This window comes from Ictidomys tridecemlineatus, chromosome 16 (genome assembly GCF_052094955.1).
Source record: "Ictidomys tridecemlineatus isolate mIctTri1 chromosome 16, mIctTri1.hap1, whole genome shotgun sequence".
Classification (NCBI taxonomy): Eukaryota; Metazoa; Chordata; class Mammalia; order Rodentia; family Sciuridae; genus Ictidomys; species Ictidomys tridecemlineatus.
The window spans coordinates 23,983,646-23,996,185 of record NC_135492.1 but is presented as its reverse complement, the minus strand read 5'-3'; the positions used below and the strand labels follow the sequence as shown (position 1 = coordinate 23,996,185).

Genomic DNA, 12,540 nt, shown 5'->3' with positions numbered 1-12,540 from the left:
AATGTTAAAATTAAAAAAAGAACAGGAAGACCTATAGGTCACATGTCGTATAAATCACAGGCAGATGGAATCTAGTCAGAGCCGAGGCAGAGTCCTAGCTGGAGTCTACTCTAAGAAACCTACATGATCAACTCCACCTACTCTGAGAGAAAACGATGTAAAAATCAGGCTCAGTATCCTGGGTACTGTATATAAATATACATAAAAGCATTAAAGTGCTATATTAAAAAGGATCCCCGTTATCTGGAGTCAAAAGAAAGGACAGTCATTTCAAGCAGACCCACTTATGTTCCAGTTGTAGAAATCAGAAGATAGTTCTTGAACACTGCCATTATCGACATGTCAAGGGTTAGTACAGGCATGATAATGAATGAGATATTTGTTTTTTCTAGAGGTAATTGCAAACTTGGACTAAATGAAAATATATAAAATGAAAACTTATATCCACAGACAGAAATTCCACATGGATGAGATGAGTGAGGTTGGAAAACTGAAGAAGAAAGTCACAATAATTGCCAAGCATGAGACCTCCAAAGCCACATGAGAGGGAAACATAAAACAGGAAAAGGGTGCAAGTCATTGAACAAGTATTTCAGCATATGAACAGTTAGGAAAGACACATCAAGGGTGGAAAAAAAGAATCCCCTTATGCAGCCCCCATCCTGGACCAGCCACATGAAAGTTTTGTGCCTTTGGTGAATTGGGCTCTGCCTTACTCCCTGGCATAGCCCATTAATCACCAACGTGCCACCTGGAATACTGTCCCTCATACACACTCACCTCCTGGGAGGCTTCTGAATGAGCCATGGCAGAGGGTTGGCCAGTACTCCCAACTTTGTGGAGCCAAGAGGATCTCTTTGAAGAGGTGGAGAATTGCAGACCACACCTTTGTTGTAATGTGGACATGCTGTGTAATTAGATGTGGTTGAGTCCAATCTCTTTGTAGCCCTGATTTTTCATAGAGAAAAAAATAATTTCATCGCTAATTGTGAGGATTAGGCCAAAACATACTGAATAAGTGGGTTCCTACCAGTTAAAGAAGGCTCTCTGTGGAGCTGGGCATGGTGGTATGTACCTCTAATCTCAGCAGCTTGGAAGGCTGAGGAAGGAGGATCATGAGTTCAGAGCCAGCCTCAGTGAAAAAAAAAATTTACTAAGCAGATCAGTGAGATCCCATCTCTACATAAAATAGGGATAGGGTAGTGGCCCAGGGGTTGAGTGCCCCTGAGTTCAATCTTCGTCATCATACCCCCCTAAAAGAGAATGTCTGGGGAGTGAGTCTCAGGCTTTTGATTTATAACAACTTTCATGGGGATCTAAAGTGTAGAACTAGTATAGAATAAGTGTTATGGGCCAAGCTCTGGGGTGGATGTGCATGCATTTGAATCCAGGATTTTATGTATATTTATATATATTATAGATTTGATGTTGATCTACTGATGGAATATTTTCTACAGAAGGCATGTATTTGTGTTAGTTAAAGTCTGAAATAGTAGACATATATTTTAAACCATCTACAGCTACATATTGAAAAATAATAGTCATCAGAAAATCATGTATGTGAAGCTAGCTCATTTCATGATTCTTTAGAACATGTAGATCTATAAGGCAAGATAGTGAGAGAAACAATAAAACTGAAACATTAATGAACTTGAGATACCATTTAAAAATCTGAGGTGAATGTTGGTTCACAATCTGACTTCCATAACAAGACCCCTACAGCACAAATATTAAAAATCAAGAGTAAATAAAGGGGATAGATTCAAACTAAAAAGCTGCTTCTCAGCAAAAGAAACAATAATTGAAGAAAGAATCTACAGATTTTATACAAATATTTACTACACATAATTCAGAAAAAGCACTAATATCTAGGGAATATAAAGAACTCAAAATTTACAACCAATAAAAAAAAGAACTCAAAATTAACACAAACAACAACAACAAAAACCAATTAACAAATTGACTCACTAACTGAACAGACAACTTCACAGAAGAAATATAAGCCATCAACAAATATATGAAAAAATATTCCACCTATCTAGCAATTAGGAAAATGTAAATCAAAATTACTTTAAGATTTTATCTCACTTCAGTCAGAATGGCAATCATTAATAATACAGGCAACAATAAATGTTGGTGAGGTTGGGGGGAAAAAGAAACACTCACACATTGCTCATGAGATCGACTCCAAATTGGTGCAACCACCATGGAAAGCAGTATGGAGACGCCTTGAAAATCCAGAATGGAAAGATCATTTGACCCAGCTATCCCTCTCTTCAGACTATACCTAAAGGACTTAAAAACAGCATACTACAGGGAAACAGCTGCACCAATGTTTATAGCAGCACAATTCACAATAGATAAACAATAGAACCAACCTATGTTTCCTTCAACAGATGAATGGATAAATAAAATATGAGATATATATATATATAAAATTTCCCCCACCAATGGAATATTACTTAGCTTTAAAGATGAATGAAACTATGCCATTTGGTGGTAAAAGGATAGAGTTAAAGAATATCATGCTAAGTGAAATAAGCCGCCCTCCCACACACACTCAAACACAAAGGCCAAATATTCCCTCCAATAAGTGTATGCTAATTCACAATGGGGGTGGGAAAGAATAGATATTTAGATTAAGTAGAGAATTGCAGGGAGGCTAGGGAATATGGGGATAGAAATGATAGTAGAATGAAACCGACATTACATATAATACATAATATATAGAGATGCTAAAGCACTCAACAAGGGAGGGGGAGAGAATAGAAATTCAGTGGATTAGACAAAGTTGGATTGAAGAAAAGAAAAGGGAAATAGGAGTACAAATGACAGTAGAATGAATCAGACACAACTTTTCAATGGTTATATATAAACACACCACCAGGGAAGATCCACACCATGTACACCTCAAGAATGGAATGCTAACTAAAATGAGTTTTACTCCATGTATAATATGTCAAAATTTGTTCTACTATCATGTATACCTAAAAAGAGTAAGAAATTTTAGAAATGATAAGGGATAATTTGTATACTGAGAAGGTTTGTGCGTAAAAAACTCTTCAATGAATGGTAATGTCATTAAGGTGAAATAAAAGTATAAAAGAGTACCTTGAGCCCATACAAAACAACAATGATAAATAGAGTTGCCCAAGTCAGTCTGTGCAACTATCATTTTTCACAAATTTTTTGGTTTGCAACTCTTTTCTATTTGTTTTACAAAGCAGCACAAGAAAAATACTTACAAGTTGAGCAGAGAGGAAACATTACATAGCAGTGTTATGAATACTATAGTGTTGTGTGCACTCAAAGAAAGCATTCTCAATTTCCTCCCCCGTGCAATAAAAAATCATGCAGCTGAAAGACACACTAGTGACTGATTAGATAACACATACATGTGTTTGTGACATTCAGTATGTGGGCAGCTGCTCAACTTGGCAGGTCAGATTCAATAGATAAGGAAGACACAGTCATCACACAAGACAGTGTTTCCTTGAGTAATACTATGAAAGCAAGAGAGAAAGCAAAAGTAAAAGACAAAGGCAACTCTATTGCCAGACTAGGAAAACCCCAACACTGAACCTATGTACTGGGGAGTCCCAAAGAGCTTTTCAGGGTCCTGACTGGGAAGTGCTGGGCAGAGCTTCCTCTCCACAGGTGAGAGTCTGAAGTCTTGTTCTAACTTGTATTGAAAGTGAGGTCAAATAAACACAAGTTAGAACAAAGAAAATTTCATTCCATCATCTTGCATGACCTGGTGATCCCCTGAAGAACACCAAGTTCTCCCAAGAACAGGTCAGATCCTAGAGGAGCGAGTGATAGCCTTGAGATGACTAAATAAATTAGGATTCCAATGAGTGAGCCACCCAGCCTGATGCATTGAGAAATCAGCATTCTTTAGCTGTTTCATCAAGGACTTCAGACATTATTCAAACAAGAAAAGGGAAGATCTTTAGTATTTTCTTTAGACCTCTAGGACTGAATCTTCCCTCCTGGCCTTATAAAGAGTTTAAACTCTCATATGTAAAATGAAGCCAGTTTTCTGCATAAAATAATGTGGAGATAAGCATGAAACCTAGAGATTTACCCTTTGGAATAAAGAATGGTGTGAATATTATTCTCCTAGAACTTATCATTATATTTCAATATTTATTTTCCCAAATAAAGTTAAATGAAATGTTGGTGGGTGGTGTTTTCTTGACCCTAAAGGCTCACATATGCAGAGAATATTGTGTTTTTACATTTTGAACAGGACTTGTAGATGAGAGTCTAAGGTTTATTTCAATAAAAATTGTGTTTCTCTCTCTGTGGTGTCATGGGCTCTTGGAGCTATAAGATCTGAGGAGGGACATGGTTAGTGTATAGTATCTTATAATTACTGGGTTGCAGAGGGTTCTGGGAGACCATGACACATGCTATCTACCATATAATTCAATAAGTATAACAAACATTATATTCTGAATTATTAAGTAGAACCAAAGGGTCTACAAAATCAAAATATATAATGAAATAAAAAATGTGGGGACATAAATGCTCCTACAGTATGTCTTTTTCTTTTTACAGTCATCATTTTACATGTTTCTAGCTACACTTTTTTACTGGGTATGCAAAACTAAAGAGGTGGTCCCAAATTGTGATGTTTTTCCTACACTAGAGGTGAGTATAGTCACCTCAGTGATGAACGTCATAGAATTCATGAGAAACTGCGTGGTTTCTTCAGTCCAACAGTCAGCATGGGCTTATGGACCATGTGGATTCCCCAGGACATTAAGACTATTTCCCCCTTCAGCAACCCTCCTTTATTGCCTGAATACGCACCTTGGCTCCTAGTCTCTTGGGTCTTTCTCCTCTCCCTGATTGGGAGCTTGTATAACTCTCCGGAGTTCTAGATCCCTTAGGGAGTACTGCTAATCTATAAGGTGAAATGTTAAACTCATGATTCAAACTAGGGATATCTGGGCATTATTTTAGTATCCCTAGGTCCTTCCTATAACTGTCTTAATTTTCCCATAATTACAAACAAGAGAGTATATAATTTACATAAATAATATTCTCCAAATAATACTTGATTAAACATATGAAATAATTAATTGAGAGGTTATAGCATTATTTACTCAACAGAATGTTTTACTATTGCATTGATCCATTAGCAAAGTGAATAGTGGGAGATGTGTGACCTAATAACATCATTAAATGTATGACAAGGTTAACATTAAGAAATTCACACTTTATTTAGCAACAAATTACATCTGTTATGAAATATAAGTAAAAACGCTCTGTAAAACTTGCATGGTGGACCATGCTTTGACCTTAGGGATGTGAGAAGCTTTGCAAGTTCAAAGTCAGGCTCCATAACTTAGTGAGGACCTATGCAACTTAGCAAACCCTATCCCTAAATAAAAAAAAAAAATCTGAGGATGTAGTTTACTGATTAAGTGTCCCTAACTTTAAGGAGCTCTGAAAATTTTAAATTTTAAATTTCATATAAATCTTAAGAGACTTCTGAAATAATCAACTCAGAGTATTATTATTTCTCCAGTTGTTAAAAATGAGACTCTTTAGTAATTGTTGATTTATACTAAAATTATATCCTTTTAGGGATGCACAATTCTATACTTGTATTTCCTTATTTCTATCATATCACCTAAAGATGTTAAGAAAAATTTCAGCAAATGTCCAAAGCGATTACCCATTTTCTACATTTAAATGATTTTTTCCCTCCTAAATCCCAAATACTTCAAGGGATGGGCTATAGATATGAAACTTACTACCATCTTTATATTTGTCAAGTTGTTTTTGTAAATATTTTGCTGTTATCTAAGGTACACACTTTGAACAGATGCTATTCCACATTTGCTACAGATATGAGGTTAGTAATTTAAAAATGTCAGAAATTTGAATACAGTCTTTGACACATTCTTTGGGTTTCTATATGCTATAAATCCTCCAGTGTTTTAAAAATAATGGATCAATGGCCAAAAGCTTTGCAAAAATTTTTCCGTACATCTTCTCACTCATATGAATTCTGAGGTGCCGAGTAGGGTGTGAACAACTATTGGAGACTGTGTCACCTATTTTGTATTTATATGATTTCTGTGCTATCATATCTCTGGTGTGAAATAGTGTTGAACTACTGTGAAATAGGGTTGATTTATCCTTAAAGACATTGATGCAATGTTTTCATTGTAAAACTTCTCTCCAGTATAAAATCTATAATGTTTAGTAAGATGTGATCTTCAATATTAAAAGCTTTGCCATTCTTCACATTTATAGGACTTCTCTCTAATATGGGTTCTCTGATGTCGAGTAAGTGATGATTGTTGATTAAAATCTTTGCCACATTCTCTACATTTGTAGGGCTTCTCTCCAGTGTGGATTCTCAGGTGCCGAGTAAGTACTATTTTTTGATTAAAACTATTGCCACATTCTTTACATTTGTAGGGCTTCTCTCCAGTGTGGATTTGCTGGTGCTTAGTAAGTGATGATTTTTGATTGAAACTCTTGCCACACAATTTACATTTGTAGGGCTTCTCTCCAGTATGAATCATTTTGTGACAATTAAGTTGTGAGATGGTATTAAAAGCTTTGCCACATTCTTTACATTTGTAGGGCTTCTCTCCAGTGTGGATTCGCTGGTGCTGAGTAAGTGATGATTTGTGACGGAAAATTTTGCCACACACTGTACACATGTAGGGCTTCTCTCCTGTGTGCATTCTCAGGTGCCGAATAAGATCTATTTTTTGATTAAAACTTTTGCCACATTCTTTACATTTGTTTGGCTTCTCTCCAGTGTGGATTCGCTGGTGCTTAGTAAGTGATGATTTTTCACTAAAACTCTTGCCACACACTTTACATTTGTAGGGTTTCTCTCCAGTATGAATCCTGTTGTGGCAATCAAGATTTGAGTTTGTATTAAAACTCTTGCCACACACTTTACATTTGTAGGGCTTCTCTCCAGTATGAATCCTTTTGTGACAATTATGCTGTGAGATGCTATTAAAAGCTTTGCCACACTCTTTACATTTGTAGGGCTTCTCTCCAGTATGAATCCTTTTGTGACAATTATGCTGTGAGATGCTATTAGAAGCTTTGCCACACTCTTTACATTTGTAGGGCTTCTCTCCAGTGTGGATTCGCTGGTGCTGAGTAAGTGATGATTTTTCATTAAAACTCTTGCCAAACACATTACATTTGTAGGGCTTCTCTCCAGTATGAATCCTGTTGTGGCGATCAAGATTTGAGTTTCTATTAAAGCTCATGCCACACACTTTACATTTGTAGGGCTTCTCTCCAGTATGAATCCTTTTGTGACAATTAAGCTGTGAGATGGTATTAAAAGCTTTGCCACATTCTTTACATTTGTAGGGCTTCTCTCCAGTGTGGATTCGCTGGTGCCGAGTAAGTGATGATTTGAGATGGAAAATTTTGCCACACACTGTACACATGTAGGGCTTCTCTCCAGTGTGCATTCTCAGGTGCCAAATAAGATCTATTTTTTGATTAAAACTTTTGCCACATTCTTTACATTTGTAGGGCTTCTCTCCAGTGTGGATTCGCTGGTGCTTATTAAGTGATGATTTTTCACTAAAACTCTTGCCACACACTTTACATTTGTAGGGCTTCTCTCCAGTATGAATCCTTTTGTGACAATTACGCTGTGAGATGCTATTAAAAGCTTTGCCACACTCTTTACATTTGTAGGGCTTCTCTCCAGTGTGGATTCGCTGGTGCTGAGTAAATGATGATTTTTCACTAAAACTCTTGCCACACACATTACATTTGTAGGGTTTCTCTCCAGTATAAATCCTGTTGTGGCGATCAAGATTTCAGTTTCTATTAAAGCTCATGCCACACACTTTACATTTGTAGGGCTTCTCTCCGGTATGAATTCTCTGGTAATTTTTAAGGCTTGGGTGTTGACTGAAACCTTGGCAAAATAGTTTACATATGTGGGGCATCATTCCAGGTTGTGTCCACTGGTGACAAATAAGATTTGAGCTTTTATTAGTAGTTTTGTCACATTCTTTGCATTTGCATGGCATATCTCCTGTATGAACACTGTGATGTTGAGTAACGTTCTTGAGTGCATTGCATTCTTCACATTGGTAGGTTTTCTCTGCAGAATAAATTTTTTGGTGTTGAGTAAGGGCTGAAAAACTTTTTAAGGCTTTCCCACACTTTTTACATTTACAGGTCTCTCCTTCAGTCTAAATACTCTGTCACTTAACAAGTTGTAACTTTTCACTAAAAGTTTTTTCACATTCTTTAAATTTGTAGAATTTATCACTGTCATAGTATCTGCTGTTTAAAAAATATATCAAAGAATTTGCCTGCTCAATATCTTCTATACTTATAGGGCTCACTTTCTCTATAAATTTTCTTGTATTAAGCAAGCTCTGCACTGTGGTTAAGAGCCCTTTCACATATCTTACACTTGCAGGTTTTGTCTTGGCTATGAATATTTTAATGAATAATAGTTTTTTGATCACTAAAGCAAGACTTTCCTACATTTTTCATCTTGGTAAATTTCCTTTCGACAAGGACTAGGATTTCTCTATATTCATAATTTTTATCACCAATATAAATATATTGGTCATTACTCAGGGTAGAGACATGGATTTTTGTGTTACTTATAGCATTATCTATATAGTGCACTTTCCACAAATCTGTATCAGAATTGTCATTGAGCAATAGTGGGGAAGTAGAAACATTTCTACAATTCTTAATATTATCCATTTGGGCACAAGGAGAAATTCAACTTTTGTTTCAGAAAAATGTACATTTTATAAAGAAACTCCCAAAAGGATCACTTTTAGAAACAACTTTTCTGTGCAAATGTTTGAGTGGAATTTTAAATCAGTGCTACTTTTATAATTGGCCAAGTTGAAAACTGATGCATGGACTAGATTTCAAATTTTCCACTTTCCCTTTCAGTTCAAAAATGGCTGTGGATTTATTCTTAAAGACATATAAATCTCCTCAAAATAATTGGAATACATTGAATTTTTGTTTCAGATATTAATTGTCTCTGGTGTCTTTTGACCATAAAATTTTTATCATAAATAGGGACTACTGATTGATTTTGTCTATTATAATACAATTTTTGAACTTTACTCTCACCTATATTTTCCCATTGTTTTCTTGGTTGTATATAGTCAAAGTCACACTTTCCATATCTTCCCTCTCTCTCTTTTATTCCCTGCTCTGGTAAAATTTGTCGAGGATGATGAGAAGTCATGGCTGTAATAAATAAAAATAACAAACATGTTTACTTACTGTACTGGGCTGAGTATATTTTGCAAACCTAAGAAATTACAGCAAAAAATACCATCAGCAGGAGAGTGGATTATTAAATCCAAGTCCATCAGTACTGTAGAAATATATAAATCAAATAAAAATACACACAGAAAATTATTTTGAAGATTTTCCTAATCATCTTTGTGTTCACAGTATCCAAGATGAGTACATTATTATAAAGAGTAATATAGTAGAGAAAAATACATTGCGTTACACAAAGACTTTCCTCCTTTAGAATATATTTTAAAAATCTACCAACTTTCTTATGTTTCATTAAAATGTAAAAACATAAAATATGTGAATATTTGGGGACTGTTCAAAAAAGGGTTCCTGCTTACCAACAGAAAAAAAAAAAACATGGCTAAATCGACTGTAAGCAAAGTTATGAATCACTCAAAGGGAATAGTCAATTATCATTTAAAATAAGTTTACTGAACTAAACCAACGCACAAAAAACAGAATAAAAATTAGTCAAGAATTGTTAATAGTAATAATCAGAAAATGTATGTTGAAAGACTTTCTTTAGTAAATGTCGGAAAGAGTCAGGGGTGGTTGTACATAGCAACATAGGAGGTTGAGCTAGAGCATCGAAATTTGAAGGCCAAAGTAAAAAATGCAAAGTGTTAAATCGCCCTTTATTTCTCTTTCCAGTACTAATAAACACATCTCAGAAAATAGAAAATATGAAACATCTAAGCAGCTCAGTTTTCTCCAAGTTGTAAAGACTCAAAGTAGGTTTTAATCCAAGTTTAAAAACTCAGGATACTGAGAGCATCCAAGAGAAAAAGATGGGTCACCCTGAAATGTGTAACCATATAATTGTGAAATCCTTAGTCGAATCTTCACAACACAGGAAGGAATTCAAGTCTATCAATATTCAAGGGATGAAAGAATAAAATTATCAACCAAGACATTATATTCACAGCTACTACCTTTCAAGAGAAGGAAAATGAAGACTTTAAACATATAAAAATATACACACTATTCATCAACACTGGATCTGTTCTCCAAAATGTACTAAAGGTAATCCTTCATAATAAAATGTAAGTGCACACCATCATAAGTCATATAAAATTTTAAACATTTCTTGGCAAAAATAATTCTATTTTATTGTAATGACAGGTCTCCAAACATGTAATTTTGCAATAGAATTTGAAAGAAAAAAGCATACCAACAATACTGTTAATAGGCATATATACCTGTAACAAAAATATTATTATAATAGGACACATAAATATATTCAGTTTTTTATAAAGTGAAGTCAAGTTGATACTCATACAAAGTATGAGTATGAAATTCTTCATTTTTAGAGTTTTTTGTTGGCAAATGCAGATTACAAAATTCTGATGAAAACAAAACTTGGATATCTGAATTAACTCTAAATATTGCAATTGTACATAGTCTACAGGATACTCTAAATCTAAGAACACACACATAATGAAAGCAAAGGGATATAATAATGACACATACAAAAGTGATCAAACAAAACCTGGGCTGTCTAAATTATAGTACACAAAACATAGTTTAAGACACTTATAAAACATAGAAGACATTTTAAATTAAAAATAACTTTGAAAAGAGGCAAAGAGAGAAAAGGACCCTATCCCTAGGTTCTGAATTAAGAGTAAATACATTCGCTATGTACTTCATACTTTCCCAAAAAACAAAGAAAACACCGAGAGGGTCGAATAAAAACAAAGAATCACTGACATAGTAAGAGACATCAATCCCCACTTACTGAAAAGGGAAATACAGTGAAGCAAAATGGTAATTGCAAAGCATAAGACTTTGAAAATATTTTGAAACTACTATAGACTTATAGAATCCCTGTTCTTAATCACAAGTGGGATATTATGCTGGCTAGATCAATTTTATATATTAAAACAAAGGTTAATAAATATTTAAGTGATAGTTATTTTGTAACCAACATGGAATAAATATTTGAAGTCAAACGTGGTAGGGATTTTCAAAAATCCCTAAATATGTGTCAGTTGATTGAACACTCTTGGGCATGCTCTTGTTCAAAATTGAAAGATTAAATTTAAAGATGTTTATATGACTTAAAGTTAACTAGAGCCTCCATGTAGTATTCGTCAACCTCCTATTGTTAAAAAAATTTTTTTGCAGAGAAATCTATTCTTTAAATTGTATAAATATCCCCCAAAATACAAATAAGACTATTTCCCTGCTAAAAAAATATACTAAAAGTTACAGCATCCAATTGTAAATGCAAACACGGAGTCAGGTAAACGGAGATCTTAGTGAGTGTGGCAATAAGCCCTCACATCAATAGCAAATTAAAAACATCGCACACCAGTGTTGTTAGATTGTTATTCAACAGAGCTATCATGGGGGACACAAACCAAATATCCCTTGAGAAGAATGATGAGCCATATTGGAATATAGAAACTATAGAACTTTGAAGTCAAAGAATTTATTCTAATTATAAATTTTACAAAATGTATGTATACTAGGTTAACTGATATGTCACAGAGAGAATACTGCAGAATTCTAGAACGTGAAAACATCTGTAAACTAAAGCAGCTTTCTGAACAAAAGAGAATAGTTTTGTGATGAGATGACAGAAATGAGCCCTTGCTTTCTTGGAATTCTTTATTTTTTTTTGAGATGTAAACTTTGTAGAGATGTATTTATAAAAATTTGAATTAATGTTACTGAACTGTATATTTACAATTTTGGAGACAGTAAGTTGTATTTTGTGGTTTTGATTACAATGAAAATTAAAAGATAAAGAGAATTGCAACATTTCTCAAAGCTACATTTCAAATAATGTGGTCTTTATCCTATAAATAAGAACAAGCTCATCTATATACAAATGATGGGCATGCATGTAATCTCAGCTACTAGGAAGTCTGAGGCAAGTGAATTGCAAATTCAAGACATCCTCAATAACTTAGTGAGAACCTCTCTCCAAATATGAGGTAAAACGAGCTTGGGGTGTAGTTCAGCATGAGAGTATCACTGCCATCATTCCCCATTATGCTTATGCATAGAAAACTTCAATTTCTATGTACATGGGCAGAATCAAAAGCCAATCAAGATAAAATACAAAAGTCATGGACAAAAGAGGCTTAATATTTATACAAGCAAAAGCACACATAACATTATTGGCAATACAAACATGAATCATACATATCTTAGTTTGTGAAGCAATTAACTGATATGAGGAAACCCAGTCCTTAACAGGGAACCTACTGTATACAATTAAAAAAAGAAAAAAAA

The 12,540-nt window shown here is 34.4% G+C and overlaps 1 protein-coding gene across 1 annotated transcript; it reads right to left on the bottom strand.

The window, feature by feature from the left end:
- Positions 1-6,242: 6,242 nt before the first annotated feature.
- On the bottom strand, positions 6,243-7,958 carry LOC144371254 (uncharacterized). Its single transcript, XM_078033662.1, is given in 1 exon segment — positions 6,243-7,958. A coding segment is annotated over 1 exon segment (1,716 nt).
- Positions 7,959-12,540: the final 4,582 nt, after the last annotated feature.